Raw genomic sequence first — 18,052 nt, 5'->3', positions numbered from 1 at the left:
GTGGCCACTCAATAAATCTTACTGAATTAACAGATTAATAGGTACTGATTGAGTAGCCACTATAGTGCTGGGTACTGGGAAGTACTTACCTACTGAGGCGAACTTCTGTCTCTTAGGTTCCCAAAAACCACTGACAGTTGAGCAAACAATTGTACCAGTAGGACAGGAAAGGAGATTCTAGTACCTGAAGGACATTTTTGTTGCTAACTAGTCAGGAGTCAGTTAATGGCAAACATCTGAGAAGTCGGAGGTTGCTGCAGGCATGAAGCACAAAGACTCTGTAGTAGTGGATATGATGCCATTAAGCAACAGGAAGTTTGCATCCATGATTGTATAAGCAGCCAGTTGCCAAGCAAATGTCATTATGCATGTGCATGTACTGATCTCGGGAACATCAACATTCTGCATATACAGGGCGGTCTCAGAGAGTTAGCGCTCTTTGGGAGGCCATAGAGATGTGAAAAAAAATTTTTTTATGTCAAATAGAAAACAACATTTTTTCTCACCTACTCAAGTTACACAAACTCACATGTCAGGACAAAAAAAGGAGAGGGAAACAAGAGAAAATTGAGTGGTGTGAGACACATTTATGTTCCAGAAAAAAGGAACAGGTGAGTGTGTCCTGTTGAACACCTCTGAAAGCCATCACGTTTGTGCTTAAGATTGTTGAACTGGTGGAGGGATTGGTGAGGGAATATTGTATCTTTAATGCACAACTATAATTAACTTTGAAAATCACAGATACTTAAATGAAATTAATTTTACTGGGTAAACAAACGACCAAAAAACAAAATTAAAAAATAAGAGATAGTATATGGAACCGGACAGACAGTACAGCGGGTAAGGTGCTTGCCTTGCCCACAGCTGACCCAGCTGATCCTGGATACCCCTTATTGTCCCAAACGCACCAGGAGTAACCTGAGTGCAGCCAAAAATAAACCCCGAGCTCCGCTGGGTGTGGCCAAAACAACACCAATCCCCACACCCCCGATAAAAGAATATATGGTTTTCTCAAGTAACAAGTCTCACAATATTACTGGGCCCGCTTGAGCAAATTGATGAACAACAGGAGGACAGTGACAGTGACAAGTTTCTATCAAGACTATTAAATTTTTGTTAAAGGTAGTTATTTTTCATGCAAGGATTGAGTGGAGGGCATCTAGTACAATATAAGTACAATATTGTATAAATACAAGTATTGTATTTATACAATATTGTACTTGTATTATTAGAGCAATTATTTATATGCTCTACCTTAGAGCTATATCCCAGTCCATAGTTATTTTTAAATGCAAGTTAGAAGTTCTCTGTAAAGGAAAATGATTGATGTTAAGCAAAGAGGAAACCAACTAAGGCACTGTGAAAGGAAATGCTGGTCTCCAACAAACATGGTGCTTTTCTAGGCTGCGCCTATTAGAAACTTGCTGTTTAACGTCTTTACCTCAAGCTGCTCACTTCCTGACTATTCCATCCTCTGCTTATTATGGTATTCCATGTTATTAAACTTTGTCTAACATGCTGGATATGTAGTAAGTCATCCAATTAGTTTATACCTGTGATTATTTAACTGTTCTAATCCATATTGTTCCTGGAAAAAAGTCAATTAACCGAAGAATATTTTGTTGTTTCAGCTGGGGAGACGACTTATCTATCGTTCAAAGCCTCCTTCTGGTAACAAATCTGAGCTACTTTTAGTCAAGGACTCAAGAGGAAGAGCAATGCAGGAAGACTACTTTTTCTCCTGAGTTAAGAGCAGCAAGACATTTACCGTCAGAATGTTGAGCCATTATTTTGTAGATTTTTGTTTTCAGCAAGGGCAATACTCCGCCTGGATATTTAGGCCTAGTCAATTTGGGGAAGACAGGCTTTCATTTTCATTCTAAAGTTACAGGATTGGAAACAGGCACCTTTTATAATCCACATCCTATATATCACTCTGTATAGCTAAATATTATCTCCATTTTGAGTTGTCCCCATTGGAGACACATATCCCAAGTTGCCCGATTATTAATTTAATGGCAAAAAAAAAACCCCATTAAGCTGCAACAATAGCATTCTTAAAAGACTTTCAGTGATCTATTTTCAACCTGTTCTCAGAAAAGTTTCCACGCTTATATATCACTTATTGTGGAGTGTTCAGCATTATACAATTCAAAAATTATCTACATTCTGTTCAGAAAATTTATTTCTCAATAAACCATATATCTTCAGCTTAAAAGTAAATTCATATTTCTGCTGTGTTCTCTAGTCAACATTGTCAGATGACATTTTAATTTTAACTATAATGGGCACTTAGTTGACATGACAAAATTGCATAATATACTTCACTTACAAGTATGAAATCTATGAAGAAAATATGTAGCTTTATATATGTTAAAAGTGTCTCAAAAATAACTTTAACATAGTTTTGTAAGAAAAATATCAACAGAATCCAGGAACAGGTAAGAGAGCTCAAGGGACTGAGAACATGCCCAGGAAGCCCAGTTCAACCCCTGGTACCAGAGCTTCAATAAGTCAATGAAAAACTCAAATTAAAAAGTTGCTCTAGAAAGTCTCTGGTAACTTATAAGAGCTGAAATTCATGTTTATTTGAACACTTCAAAGAACAGAAATAATGTCTCCTTATAGACCAAGAATATGGGCCTTATAAATAAAACCAACTTGAGAACTGAAATTTACATATTAAGATCTGAGTAAGAAGAGTTCACAATCACACTGAAAAACAAACAAATTTTTATTGTCTAGAAATATATATAAAAAAAAAAGTCCCCCAAAAGACATTATTCTCTCATTTCCCCATCTTCTTCCTCTTCTTCAACACCTCTGATATAAAGGACATTATTACACCTGTAAATAGAAAAACAATCTTTATGTTTTTCCAAGTGGAAACTACATAAGATATGAATCACTATCACTAGACTTGTTCATTATAACGAATGCTAAACATATAATTTCTTTCTCTTATAAAGTCATCTGTGTCAGAAAAAAATGCTGATTTTTCCCCCCGTGTTTGTTACAAATGGTTTCCTTTACACTCATTCTAAAGGGAAAAATGACAAAAACATTTCAAGATGTAAAGCTAGATCTAAAAAATAAGTATAACAAAAATCCCTAATAATAATAAAAATGAATCAAACTAAAATAAATTTCAAAACTAAAAATTACTGGAAAAGGTTATGGTTCATAGGCAGAAAGTTTATAATCAAAACTAGAAAAATCTTAAGAATAAATTGCTCCAAAATAGTTAAATCTTCTTTAAGGGCAAAAGCGACAGTACAGCAGACAGGGCATTTGCCTTGCATGTCACCAACCTGGGTTTGATTCCTACCCGCTTTCTTCCCCCTCCCAAACCTCATACGGCCCACTTAGAATCAGGAGAAATCCCTGAGCATAGAGCCAGGAGTAAGTGCTGAACACTGCTGGGTGTGACCCAAAAAGCAAAATCAAACAACAAACTTCTTTGACAAGATTAACAAGAACTTCATGAAGTCTAGCTGTAGATAGTTATGTTAAATCAAGTGATCAGAAAATTAAAAAATAGTCACTAATTAGCTTATTTAAGCAGGTTTATAACACTTGGCACTAACTCTATATATATGAATATTACTGCTATTTTGTTACCTTATCAAAACTTCACCCAGATGTCCAGACAATGCTCCATCTATGTATTCTTCTGTATTTGCAAGCTTTAAATTAAAAACAAAAAGTATACTCATTCAGGAGGAAAACACACTAGTAAGAGAAGTTATTACTAATAACTAGGACTTTTCTATACCAAAACTCTTATTTATCAATAATTCAGAGTGAGAAGATAAGCTATTACTATGCTATGCACTTAAGAGATTTCATATAAATCCGGTCAAGGTTCACACTGATGGCTATAGAATTAATATATAATAAAGCTCACTTTAAAATTTTTATACCTGTCAACTACAAAGTATTTCTTTCTTTAACTGGGTTTGGGGCCACACCCAGCTGTGGTCAGGGGCTTAGTCCAGAATCTATACTCGGGGATCACAACAGCAGGCTTCAAGGTACCATACGTGGTGCCAGGAATCAAATTATGTCAGTTACATGTGCCTGACCAGTAAGATAAGCACCTTATGTGGGGGACTATTGCTCAATTCCATCAGCAAAATAGTATTTTTGTTAGAAATAAAAACAATGAGTCAAGGAAGATAGTCTCCAACTTATGAATAAGTTGATATTAAAACATGTTATGAAACTTCAGTTAATAAGAATTATATCAGAATAATGTATCATACATTTAAATAAATATAGAAACTACTGCTAAAATATCAATTCTCATACCAGATAACAACCAAAGAACTGATCGAGGTTTTTTAAATTATGTGCTCATGAAAGCATAAAACATGTTCCTATGAGGTTAAACAAAAGTTATCAGTTATTTCAAGAAACTATTTCTACATTTTCCAATGTAGAACTTCACATACAGTTCTAAAATCATAATCAGGAATATCTGGTATTCACAAGGGAGATGAAAAGGAGAGAAGGGAGAGAAGAAAGTTTCCTTCATTAATTTTTCAAGGGGCAAAGGAAAAGAAAAAAATGTACGGAGGATGCTGTAAGACATTTCAAATATAATAATGTTACTGAACATTCATCTCTCTCCTAAGCAGAACAAAAAGTAACCCCTATGCCCAGAGAATATGAAACATTATGTGATCGTTTTAACATTTAGTTTTATAGGTTAAGAGCTCAGAAATAATGTATAAGAGCAAATAATTTTTTCAGAAGGCTTACTAGGAAGTTAAATTATAAATATCTGGTGAGTTAATTTTTTTCTTTCAATATGAAATATAATGCCTATAAAATTCATTCTTTCAACTACACAGATGTACGGTTTTTAGTATATTTGGAAAATGATGTTACCAGTACCACTATCTAACCCCAAACATATTTAGCACATTTTCATATTTCTGCCTGAAAAATTTTGCAGGCCCAAACCATTCTGTGTAAAAACTTAGGGAGCCACCTGTTCAAGTGATGTTATTAAAAAAACAACAACAAAAACCTCACCATTCTTGATAAGTATTCCTATCAGCAGTCTGTCTATAAGCATAACCAGTAAGGAATATTCAGAATCACAGGTGACCTGTATAAATATCCTTTAACTTTATCCATCTGCGATTTATCAGATACACAAATTTTACCTCCATTTCAAAAAATGTATAATTGATTCTTTAAAAAAAAAAAGGTCAGAAACCATTACAACTACAAAGAGAGGAAAAAAGGGAAACTGCACAAACTGCACAAACAACAGAAGGATGACAGACATTTTCCCTAAAATTATATGTAAATAGCCAATAAGAACATGGAAGTTGGTCAAATCTCTAAACAGGGAAATGAAAATCCAAGCAAAGTGAACACATCATATCAACAGCTGTGCTTTTATAAGAAAAAAGTGTTGGTGAGGATGAAGAGGAACTGGATCCCTTCTGTATTGCTGGTAGTACTGTAGCACTGTCCTCCAGTTGTTCATCGATTTGCTCGAGTGGGCCCAGTAAAGTCTCCGTTGTGAGACTTGTTACTGTTTTGGGGCATATCAAATATATCATGGATAGCTTGCCAGGCTTTGCCGTGCAGGAGGGATACTCTCGGTAGCTTGCTGGGCTCTCCAAGAGGGGCGGAGGAATCAAACCCCGGTCAGCTGTGTGCAAGGCAAACGCCCTATCCACTGTGCTATCGCTCCAGCCCCTGTATTGCTGGTACAAAGTGAAATCGTACAACTGCTGTGGGAAAAAGTATGGCAATTCTTCAAAAAAGTCTATGGCCCAGCAATTTCATTTCTATATATGCACTGTAGCACTGTCCTCCCATTGTTCATCGATTTGCTTGGGCGGGCACCGGTAACATCTCCATTGTGAGACTTGTTACTGTTTTTGGCATATTGAATAAGTCACGGGTAGCTTGCCAGGCTTTGCCATGCAGGCAGGATATTCTTTGAAGCTCATTTCTATATATACAACCAGAAAAACTTAAAGCCAAGACTCATATATGTATACCCATGTTCATATTCATAGTAGCTTTATTCAGAATAGCCAAAAGATAGAAACATGTATACCAATGGAATAGATCCAAAAAATACATAAACACAGATATAATTGTTTAGCCATAAAAAAATATGAAAATTCTGACGAATGCTACAACATAAAACTTGAAAAAGTAAATACAAAAAAGTACTGTTTTGAATTAAGTCGGATGTAGTTTGTGTCCAGACAAATACTGTCTGGGTCCATTTAATATTCAGAATAGAGACCTGAACCAGAGCAGAGGTCACTTGCTTAATGGATCCAGGGTCACTTGGCAATGAAGAATTTTGGAAAAAGATAATGGCAAGTATAATGTACACAATGTAACCATAACATATATGAGAGAGAGAGAGAGAGAGAGAGAGAGAGAGAGAGAGAGAAAAGAATATACATATACTTCAGCAGAAGTTCACTTGTGGTTGAATTCTGGTTGGACCCCATGTCTATAAGAATGGCCTTCACCGACTTGACTTTATTTCTGAATTTTTGCTTTCTTGTCAATTTAATATACTCTTACGTTTTCTAAATGTTTAATGAATCAAGTACAGAAAGGTATACCCGAGTTCCCGGCCATGGCTTACCTGCATGTTCATATAGCCATCTACAGACACCAGGTAGCCCTTGTACTCCATTCCCCACTTAAGTTTCACCATGACTGGCTTTCCTGTTAATCCATTGAGGAAAGGCTTGGGGTTGAGGGGTAAACTCTGCACAAAGAACAACAAGGGGAGCAATCGGTTAAGTTTTCTTGCCCAGGTTTCTACCACCTTCTCTACCCCAACAGATCACTGGCATTCCACTGCATAAGAATGAGGTGGCCTCTGGACTCCTACACAATCTTCACTTTCAACTGAATGAGCAGTATGAGAAAAACAGAAATACATAAGCGGCCAATTTCGTCTTCAACTCTGAAAACTTTAAAAGATATAGGCCAAAGTGACAGGACTCAGGTGGGGGCGCTTGTCTGGCATGCAACCAACCTGGCTTCAACTCCCAGCAACAAATATGGTCCTCCAAGCCTAGCCAGGAGTCATCCCTTAGTGCAGAGCCAGCAGTAAGCCCTGAGCACAGCCCCCCCAAAACAAACTAAATAAAAACTTTGAAAGTATTGCCACTCACTTCAGAGGCTCTCAAATACATAATTATTCATCACTGTCCCAGGCTATATATTATATATATATATTTTTTTAAAAAAAACATAGGTATAGGCAGTTTTTTTTAAAAAATGTAATTGACAATTCCTGTCCTTCAAGAAGCCCACAAAGGAGGAACAGCAAATCACTTCAAATACTCCTCTGTAGTAGCGGCGATATGCTATGTACAAGGGTACCAAAGTAACCAAGGGTTGAGTTGGAAAAACTGCTGAATAAAGTAGTGCCTTTATCTGAGAGATTATTTTCCAGAGTGGAAAGGGTTTACCCAGGCAGAGATATAAGGCTTGTAAGTAGTTAAAAAAAAAAAGGGGTGGGGGGGAGTAAGCAACAGGTAGTATCTCAGGGCATACAAACACTTCATTAAAATCAAGATCCCTGGCTAGAAGGCTAGATGAGGCCGAGCACACTGGACTGTCTTGCACAGAAATGCCAGGCACTGGATAGGGTCCCGGCTTATCCGATCTAGCAAAACTACTGAGAATCGATCACCAAGAAACGTAGCTGGTAAACCCCGCCACCCCCAGTCTGTATGTTTAGGGTCATCTCTGGAAGAGCCAGCGACGCCAGGAACTACCTCCTTCTAGGTCTCCAGCTTCCCATCCCATCACCTCCTTCTAGGTATCCAGCATCCCAGACCATCAGCTCCTTCTAGGTCTCCAGGTTCCCATCCCGTTACCTCCTTTTAGGTCTCCAGCTTCCTATCCCATTCCTCTCCAAATTATCCTGCATAAAGCAGCGTTCCCTTTTTTTTTTGCAGCGCACACTACGCATAAAATACTTCGCTCTTGCCAAATGCACTTGGGACGCTGTGTGTGTGCGCGCGCGCATTTGTGTGTGTGTGTGTGTGTGTGTGTGTGTGTGTGTGTGTGTGGTGGTGGGGGGGGGGTGTCCTCAGAGGTCTCCCAACCCGTTCTCATAAACCACAGGCTCTATTCGCCAACAGAACCCTGGCTTTCCATCAATCCCGCCCCCGGTCCCTGCACCCATGCACTCGGTTCAATTGATCACAGCGACACCCTCCCCCGGCACTTCCCATCGCCCATCACCATAGACGTCTGGCTGCTAAATTAACCTCGAGAGCACGGTCCGCCGGGCTCCCGCTCGCTCTTTTTAATTTTTTTTCTTCTGTACCATTTATTATTCCCAGCGTCCGGCACAAGACCTCTCAGGAAGTATGCGCTCGACACACAGCTGCTCAGGGCACCAACGCGCCCGATGCGCCCAAGGCCGGATTCTATTCCGCCGGGCTTCGGGCTCCGACAACGGAACACGCTAACGGGGTTGATCTCGATACCTCCTTGCGATCAAGACCCAAACGGAGCCCAGAGAAGAGGGCACTCCTGCAGAGGGAGGGAGGAGGGGGGAGGTGCATTGCAAAGGGCGCGCGCCTCGACAACCCCAAGCCCCCCAAGCAGCGAAAGGCAGGCCGGCGAGCCCGTGCGCGACTCCTCGCGCGGATGAATGAGAAGCGCGCGAACCAGGCTGGCTGAAACTGGCCGCCCTCCCTTACTCTCTCTCTCTCTCTACGGCGACCTGGACGTCCCCCGCCTCCTTACCATTGCGACTACGGGCGGATGCTGCAGGCCACTCGCCGCCGACCCAGCGGTCGTCTGTCCCTCGTGACTGCACTAGCGACTTCAGGGCCCGAAGCACGGAGCAGCGAGAGAAATGGCCGCCTCCAAGAAGCGTGACCTTTCACCTTCGACCACCGCTCTTCTGGCGCCTGTGATTGGACGCAAAGAGATGCGAGCCGATTGGACGAGGTGGCGAGGCGGTCTCCTAGCAACGAGAGGCGCGGCGCGGTTGTGTGCGTTCGAACGCCTTCCGAGGCTGAAAGGTGCTGCAGTTACCGAATGCGGAGGTTTTCCTCCAACTTGGTTTAGAGGGGCGTTCCGTCTTTTTCATTGTGCTTTTATATTGTGAAGACGAATTCGGGGCTGTGGAGTTTATTCTACCTTGCTTCCACGCAGAGTGTGTGTGTGTGTGTGTGTGTGGTGTGTGTATGTGGTGTGTGTGTGTGTGTGTGTGTGTGTGTGTGTGTGTGTGTGTGTGTGTGTGTGTGTGTGTTGGTGAAGGTTGTATTTATTTGTTGAGGGAATAGGTCCTCTGGCATAGCGTTCTCTGTTCCGTAAAGCTCATATCAACCCGCTTTCATTCAAGTGAGTGAGAGTGACGAGACTAGACTAAGGTAGATGAAGCGCACCCAAGAAGGTCAAGCACAGGGCAGATTTCAGAATGAGGTCCCATGGTGGTGTCCACCCTTCCAACTGTGCCTTTTGCATTGCCCACAGGGATCCTGCGGCCGCCTATCTTTGTTTGTTTGTTTGTTTTTATAGCACGCATTGGTGATGTGCATTGAAATTAAGGATGGGAATCGGGAGGCCAGTCGAGAATCGATTCTTCTGAGGTCACTAAAGGCCTGGTTTTCAAGTCGTCTGCTTCCTCCTGGAGCAGATGCTCACCTCGCTCCCCAGCTGAAACCCTAGCAGAATGCATCCTTTTTTTGGGCCTAGCTGGGTTGTTGTTTATTGGGGCTGCTGCCTAGTAAGTGAGTGTGGATCTGAGGCTCAATTGTTGCTTTTTTTTTTTCTGTCATAATGAAGCACTGGGTTCGACTAGGGCGCTCCTTCAGGGTTAGAACCTCCATGGGGTCTTGGGCATGGTGTTCAGCAGTTTCTTGGCCCCCAAGACCTTTGTTTCCTAGGTTGATTGCGCGTGCTCTGTCTCTGTCTCTCTCTGTCTCTCTGTGTCTCTGTCTCTCTCTCTCTCTTTCCCCCCCTCTCCCTTCCTCCTCTCCCCCTTTCCCTTCCTTCCTCCCCTCAGGAGATAGGGTAGGAGATAAGGAAAGCACATTACCCACTATACTACCTTCTCCTTTGGGCTTTCACTGTTACAGATTATGAGAGAAGCTGAACCGTGTGGATATATCCAGGTCTGAAGATTCAGTCGTCATTAACTATGTTGTTTTATTGTCTATGTAGAAGTGGAAGAACCTAACATAACTTTGCTTTAGTGATGGGTCAGTGTAGTTTTCAGTGCCATTTTGCTTTTGCTGCAGTACAATCACTGGGATTATTGACCCCCAGCACCATGAATTTTTCTTGAACTGCCAGGATCATTTAATGATCATTTAATACTTAGCCCTCATACAGACATTGGGATTCCTACTAGGTGCCAGGCTTCTTTATTTTTATTTACTTTTTTTTTTTTTTTTGCTTTTTGGGTCACACCCAGTGATGCACAGGGGTTACTCCTGGCTCTGCACTCAGGAATTACTTCTGGCCGTGATTACTCAGGGATTACTCTTCACTCGCTACCTGTCTGAATGCAAGGTTCCATCTCAATGGAAAACCAGCAGGACCGTACTACTGTTCAAGAAGGGAGACATCCATGACATTGGCAACTATCGCCCGATCTGCCTATTGTCTGTCATCTACAAGTTGTTCACTCGAGTCATCCTGAATAGGATTGGCAGAACACTAGATGAAGGACAACCATGTGAGCAAGCAGGGTTCCGCAAAGGATTCAGCACCATCGACCATATCCACACGATAACCAAACTCATTGAGGTTTCTCGGGAGTTCAAGATGCCGCTCTGCTTAACGTTCATTGATTTAAAGAACGTTCATTGATTCTGTTGAGACGGAAGCGGTCATTGAAGCCCTAGCCAATCAGGGCATTCAAGCCCAATACATCAGGATCCTCCGTGAGCTGTATTGCGGATTCACTACCAGGATCTCACCATTCTACAAAGAAGTGATCGTTGATGTCAAGAGAGGGTTGCGGCAGGGTGATACCATTTCACCAAAACTCTTCAGTGCCACCCTCGAGAACATCATGCGACGACTGGAATGGGAAGGAATGGGAGTGAAGATAGATGGTCGGCAACTACACCACCTCCGCTTTGCTGATGACATTGTTTTAATAACACCAAACATCAGCCAAGCGGCACAAATGCTGGCCGACTTTGACCGTGAGTGTGGAAAGGTAGGACTACAGCTGAATCTTACGAAGACAATGTTTATGAGAAACAGCCTTGTTCCTGACACCCCATTCGCTCTCAATGGAACGACCATCTCCGAATGCAACAGCTATGTGTACCTAGGTCGAGAGGTCAACATGACAAATGACCTGGCACTCGAGCTGCGCAGGAGGAAGAGAGCGGCTTGGAACGCCTTCAAGAACGTCGAAGAAATAGCTAAGAGGACGAAGAACCTCCGGCTCCGGGCACATCTCTTTGATTCCACTGTTCTTCCTGCATTAACATATGCCTCAGAGACCTGGGCCCTACGCAAACAAGATGAGAACGCCATTCAGGTCTCCCAAAGAAGAATAGAAAGAGCTATGCTTGGAATATCACGTTTCACTCAAATGAGAGAACGAATCCGGAGCTCTGACATCCGTCGACGATCAAGGATCAGGGACGCTGTCTCATTTGCCAAGGTGTCGAAAATCAGATGGGCTGGTCACGTAATGAGATTTAAAGACGACCGTTGGACTAGAGCTGTTACTGATTGGATTCCACGGGATGTCAAGAGACCGCGTGGCCGCCCACCTACCAGATGGTCAGACTTCTTTGTCAAGGTCATGAACGATCGGTTTGAGGCCCTCCATGTTCCCGGAGCAAAGAGATGCCATTGGGCTACACTAGCACGCGACAGGGACAAATGGAGACGTTACTGGCGCCCGCTCGAGCAAATCGACGACTAACGGGAAGTTAAGTGATTAAGTGATTAAGTGACTCAGGGGACCACATGGGATGCTGGGAATCGAACCTGGGTTGACCACATGCAAGGCAAAAGCCCTACCCACTGTGCTCTCGCTCCAGCCCTGCCAGACTTCTTTACACCATGATTTAGAATACTGCTAATGATGGGGTTTCATACATATAATGTTCCAACACCACACACTCAACCACAATTTCCACTTCCCTCCACTGTTGTCTCTGGGTCCCCTCCTACCCACCAATACTCCCCTACTCTTGGTAATATCCATTCTATAGACTAGTTCTCAGAATCTATTATCCTTATCCACTTGTCATTCCTTTATTGTACTTTGTATCACACGTATGAGAGAGATCATTCTGTATCAATCCCTCTCTGGCTGACTGATGCCATTAAGCATGGTACCCTCCAATTCCATCCACATAGGAGCAAATTTAATAATTTTGTTTTTGCTGATAGCAGAGTAGCATTCCATTGTACATATGCTCTACAATTTCTTCATTCACTCATCTATTCTTGCACATTTGGGTTGTTTCCCTATTGTGAGCAGTGTTGCAATGGATATGGGAGCACAAATGTCTTTTGAATAGTTAGCTTTTAGCTCTTGTGAACCCTGTTTTTCAGTAATTCTGGCTTTACATTTTTTAAACGTCACATAATATTTTCAACCCCATTTTTACAAAAAGGAAAAAGAAAATTGTATGTAGCCAACCCAGGTTTCATTCCTGGCACCACACATAGTTCCCCAAACCTACCAGGATTGATTTCTTGAGTAGAGAGTCAGGAGTAAACTCTGACTACTGCTGGGTGTGGTCCAAAAACATCAACAAAAAATTTAACATAAAATCTGTGCAACTAGGGGCTGGAGCAATGGTATAGCGGGTAGGGCATTTGCCTCGCATGTGGCCGACCCAGTTTTGATTCCCAGCATCCCATGTGGTCCCCCCATAAATCCCATATGGTCCCCCGAGCACTTCCAGGGATAATTCCTGAGTACATGAACCAGGAGTAACCGCTGTGCATCTCTGGGTGTGACCCAAAAAGTAAAAAAAAAAAAAGTTGTGCAACTACGAAGCAATACAAAGCCACATTTCTTGTCTTCTGCATTATTCTAAAAATGATTTGTAATAACTTATAAAACATAACATGAAAGCTATTATAAAATAATGAAGGATGAAGAGAAAATAATAAAACCAGAGATAATATTAGAATAAAGTGCAGAAACCTATACTATGTGGCCTTATGCACGGATTAAGAAGGGCTGAACATTTTTTTTTTAAGCTTTACAAAGTCCTAGCAAGGTTAGAAATAAAATTGCTTACGTGACTAACAGTTTCCATGATGTTATTTTAGTCATTCAGAAAAACCACAATATTTGTTACTTTAGTCTGAGAAAAATTCCTCCCCTGGTGCCAACCCATGGTCCTTATAAACCAGACCCTGAGGGAAAATGGAAGTGCAAATGTTTTCTTGGCAGGAGCAATCCAGGGCAACAAGAATGAAGCAAAAGGGTAAGAAGGGGGAGTTAAAAAGCAAGTGCTGAGGTGTAAGTTTGAACTGGTTACTGCTTCATAGAAATCCAATTGTTTGGCCTTCTGGGATAGCTCTGCTCAGACGTTCCTTCACTTTCTAGAAATATCCCTCTTATTGTACTGTCCCATCAGAGAGAGACATTGACGGAACATTTATCTGCAGCTTTCATTATATTTCCTGACTCACTTAGTTCACTCACCAAGTGCCCCTGTGGGAAGCATTGAGACAAAGCTGGGGAAATCTGGTCCCAGGCCTCAGGCCTCATTGAAGGGTGCTGGGCTTTTAGGAGAGACAGCAGGACTCCAGGTGCTGTATTCAACTGGTCCATGGGGGGAGAGACAGGACTTAATGAGGTGCTGAGCTTGAAGAAATATGAGCTGACATGTAAGATTTGTTCTTGTGCTTATGGTTATATTAAAAGAACAGGCGCTGGAGTGATAGCACAGTGGATAGGGCGTTTGCCTTGCACGTGGCCGAACTGGGTTCGATTCCCAGCATCCATATGGTCCCCCAAGCACCACCAGGAGTAATTTCTGAGTGCAGAGCCAGGAGTAGCCCCTGAGCATTGCCGGGTGTGACCCAAAAAGCAAAATAAAATAAATAAAAACCATGATATTGTTCGTCACATAAAACAGGCATGTCTACCATGTGCCACTCAAAGGAGCAATGCTTTTAATGCATTGTCTATACCTCAGTGGCTGTTTTTTTTTTTTAATTTTTTTTTTGCTTTTTTGGGTCACACCCGGCGATGTTCAGGGGTTACTCCTGGCTCTGCACTCAGAAATTAATCCTGGTGGTGCTCGGGGGACCATATGGGATCCTGGAAATTGAACCCGGGTCGGCTGCGTGCAAGGCAAACACCCTACCCGCTGTGCTATTGCTCCAGCCCCAATATCATGGTTTTTAGCTCTGATTCTGAGGTGTCATTGGAACCTGGACTCCAGTATGTACTAGCTGTGGGAGCTTATTTCATTCAAAGATTCCCTACTCACCCCTCCCTCATTCCAGAGGATGCCCCCTTCCTTTCTCCAAACACCGAGAGTTCAGACAGGTCTTCTCCTCTCCCCTTCAGAACAAGCAGTCTCCAGAGCCATTAGACAAAATGGTGCAAAGTAGGCCATCCATGATAGGGGTAGCAGCAGCCGTGGGTGGGTGAAAGGGCGTCCATATAGGCGGTGGCCAACTTGGAGCAGCAGAGCCTGAGCAGAGGTGGAGGTGTCATGTCAAAGAGTGATAGGGAAGTTGGTTCCTGAGAAGAGAAGTGGATAACTTTGCAGGGTGAGGGGCAGCCTGGCACCGGACTCAGGATAAGGATAAGAAAAACTCTCCCGGTAATGGTGGCGGCCAGTCATGGGGTGTGGGAGGCTAAGTCATGGAGGACAGTGGGTTGGAGAGTCCCATGGCACAAGGTATCAGAACTTGGATGGAATGAGGAAAACATCCATCCAGAAGAAGCATAGGGATTACTTTACTAGTTAAAAGAATACATCTACTAAGGACAGTTAGAACCAGGTTTCTCAACAGAAAAGGGAATGGTGAACATAGAACCAGAGGAGACTAGAAAGAAGAGTGTGAAACTGGATTAGAAGAAATGATGGCGGTAGGCCTGGGGGCTCAACGGCAAAAGCACCTCAGAAAATTGGCTGATTCTAAGCTGGTGCAAAATGGTCTGAAGGAGTCAAAAGGTGCTCACAGAATAATGAGTAATTGAAGAAGCTTCACATATAATATAATTTGAGCTAAAATACATAAAGTAATGGCTTATAACCACTGGGGGTGGGGAGGAAACCATGAATGCATTCTGGTTTAAAAACATGAGGAAATAGAAAGTTTGATTTAGAATCAGTTAACAAGAAATAGGATTATCATGTCAAAGCCTTTCATGTCCCCATGAAATACTTACTATAAAGGGGGAACCAATCCCAGCAGATTTATCCAGTGACTAAATGACCATTGTCAGTCATGGGATAAATCCAATGGTGTACCACTTGAGAAGGTGAAATGAAAAGATGCATTTCTGTGGTTGGTATTCTGACACAATATGCTTCTAACAGTCAGATAATATCAGACTATCCCAACTGAGGAATGTTTTCCTAGCTATAAATGGTCTATTAAATATAAAAGTGTCCAGGTCTTGGAAGACCTCCAAGAGAAATTACTGAGAAAAGTGCAGCAGAGACTCATTTATATAATACTTTGTCTATGTATATAAAAAGAAGGTGTAGGATATCCACTTGCTGATATGTCACTATCCCAGAAGATCCTATAGGATACTAAGATCACTGGTTGCCACCCGTTGTCCTGGGAGCTGGGATAAGGCGAACAAAGAGGTTTTCACTGAAGATATTTCCTTTACTTCTTTTTTTTTAATTTTTATTTTTGAAAACTTATCTAAGCAACACATTTTAGAAAGTTGTTCAGAATATAGTTGTTTCAAGCATTCAATGTTCCAACACGAATTCACCACCAGTGTGACCTTCCCTCCATTGTTGTCCCCAGTTTCCTACACCACTTCCGACAAGCCTGCTCCCTTGGCCTTGCACTCAGCCAACATGGCCGACCCGAGTTCGATTCCTCCGCCCCTCTCGGAGAGCCTGGCAAGCTACCGAGAGTATCTCGCCCGCACGGCAGAGTCTGGCAAGCTCCCCGTGACGTACTCCATATGCCAAACACAGGCACAAAACAATTTATTTTATATTTCTTGCTACAACAAAATGTAAGTGGAATTATAAAAAAAAAAGTTCAGTCAACAATTTGTGAAAATTGTTATATTTCACAATGGTGTCATTAAAGTCATTGAGGATTTACTGAGCTGTTTGTTGCTAGTTGAGCCTTCAGTGTTACTGTTTTCGCTTACTGAGCTTAGTTGGTGCCTATGCTGTTTTCCCATCTAATTTGCTGTGCTCTGGCTGGGCTGTCTGTACCGTGGAATTTGGAGGTGTAGTGAGGCCATGAATGCATCTATGCACTCCAGGAGCTTAGGGTCACCAGTGTCTGCATGTTCGCGGCCCAGCCCCATCCCAAGAAGGCCCCAGAGGTTTCATCTGCTTGACTTGGTTCCTCTTCTAAGAGTTGTTTTGAAACTGCGAAGCTGGGCTGTTTGCGTGGTGGTGGCTATGGGATGTGGGCTCCTGGAAGTACCCAGGGTGGGCTGGTGGGGAGGTTAGCCTACCCCCACCCTTCTATTTTGAGAAGGCCACAGAGTTTTTAGCCCCAAGACCGAAGACTGGTGTACCTAAGACTGGTGTACCTGGGAGTTTCTTCTGCTTAGCATCTTTTTTGAGATTAGTCATGAAGCAGGGAAGCTGTGTCGTTTGTATGGCTGCAGTAGCTGTGGGCTGTGGGTGAGGCTGCCAGGATTTCAGCAGGGCAGTGACTCGGCCCACCCTCCTCCCAAAGGATCCCCAGAGTTTTCAGCCCAAAGACCAGAGTACCCCTGAATTTCATCGACTTGGCATCTCTTCTGAGATTAGTTGTGAAGCCTGGCTATTTACTTGGCAGTGGCTGTGAGATATGGTGTGGCTTTACTTTGTAATTAAGGGATGATCCACATAACCTGGAATAGTGGCTCTTAGTACATTTACAGTGTTGTTGCTACCCTATTTCCATCGAGTTTTCAAATAGCAAGAAATACTCTTATTGTGCTGGAGCTATAGTAAGGAGGTAAGGCTTTTGCCCTGAATTAGCTGATCCTTATTCAATCCTCCAGCACTGAGTATGTTCTCCCAAGCACTGCCATTACTGATCCCTGAATACAATCAGGAATAAGCCCTGGGCACCTTCAAGTGTGACCAAAAAAAAAAACACACACAAACCTGTCCCCAGAATACTTTTATTGAAGTAAGTATGATTTACATAATCTACATGTTGCTGGGGTGCTCTTTCTGTATCTTCAAAAATAATTTGTCACTCCACACCTAGCACCAAAGTGCCAAAGCCCACTTTCATCTATTGAACCCCCTTCTCTGACTCTCTCCCCTCCTCATTCTCAGTTCTGGGTCAGAATCCAAGTGTTGGTTTTGTCTATTTCCTAACTTTGCTTCTTTATATAATTATGATGAGTGAGCTCATCTATTTTTTTCTTCTTATTTCACTTAGCATGACTTCTTTCAACTCCATACGTTGTATATATACCAAACATCGTCTTTACTCAGTTATCATTAAGCATTTGTATTTTTTCCATACACTGACTATTGTAAATAAGTTTAGTGTACATAGGAATACCATGTATTCTTTGAAGTTAGAGTTTTAATAGTCTTCAGACTGTTATTTAATAGTTTTCTGATTCCACTCCACCCAGGAGTGGAATTGCTCCATTGTGTGTAAGTCTATTTGAGATTCTTGAGAAACTTCCATACTGATTTCCAAAGATGTTGGACCAGTTTACACTTCCACCAAAAATATATAAAATATATATTTCCCATTTTCTCTGAAATATTTTAATCACTTCAAAAGAAAGTCAATCCTCTATACTATCAAAAAAGAAAATCCATGGGCCAGAGAGATACTAATATGGGTAGGGCATTTGCCTTGCACATGGATGACTTGGGTTCTATCCTCAGAACTCCGTATGATCCCTTGAGCCGTG

At 42.2% G+C, this 18,052-nt stretch overlaps 2 protein-coding genes across 2 annotated transcripts in view; one reads left to right on the top strand and one right to left on the bottom strand.

Moving 5' to 3' along the window:
* The window catches only part of CCDC38 (coiled-coil domain containing 38), a 54,268-nt gene extending 52,330 nt beyond the window's left edge, over nt 1-1,938 (top strand). The window contains exon 16 of the mRNA XM_056119466.1: nt 1,632-1,938. Coding sequence (XP_055975441.1) covers nt 1,632-1,745 — 114 coding nt within the window. The 3' untranslated portion in view covers nt 1,746-1,938. The remainder of the gene's footprint in view (nt 1-1,631) is intronic.
* Nucleotides 1,939-2,716: 778 nt separating this feature from the next.
* On the bottom strand, nt 2,717-8,905 carry SNRPF (small nuclear ribonucleoprotein polypeptide F). Its single transcript, XM_056117688.1, has 4 exons — nt 8,764-8,905; nt 6,635-6,760; nt 3,622-3,686; nt 2,717-2,847 (listed from the first exon to the last, which is right to left on the bottom strand). The coding sequence occupies exons 1-4, from the start codon at nt 8,764-8,766 to the stop codon at nt 2,781-2,783; spliced, it is 261 nt and encodes an 86-aa protein (XP_055973663.1). The 5' UTR covers nt 8,767-8,905; the 3' UTR covers nt 2,717-2,780.
* Between the last annotated feature and the right edge of the window lie 9,147 nt (nt 8,906-18,052).

Source organism: Sorex fumeus, unplaced genomic scaffold, assembly GCF_029834395.1.
Source record: "Sorex fumeus unplaced genomic scaffold, SorFum_2.1 ptg000003l, whole genome shotgun sequence".
In the NCBI taxonomy this organism is placed as follows: Eukaryota; Metazoa; Chordata; class Mammalia; order Eulipotyphla; family Soricidae; genus Sorex; species Sorex fumeus.
The sequence above is the reverse complement of the archived record's forward strand: the minus strand, read 5'-3'. Positions and strand labels throughout refer to the sequence as shown.

Excerpts from the sequence above, each read along its gene's own strand:
- SNRPF (XM_056117688.1), bottom strand. Across the intron at positions 3,687-6,634 it reads ATGGCTATATGAACATGCAG|CTTGCAAATACAGAAGAATA; the intron begins GTAAGCCATGGC and ends TTTAATTTAAAG. Across the intron at positions 2,848-3,621 it reads CTGGGTGAAGTTTTGATAAG|GTGTAATAATGTCCTTTATA; the intron begins GTAACAAAATAG and ends TTCTATTTACAG.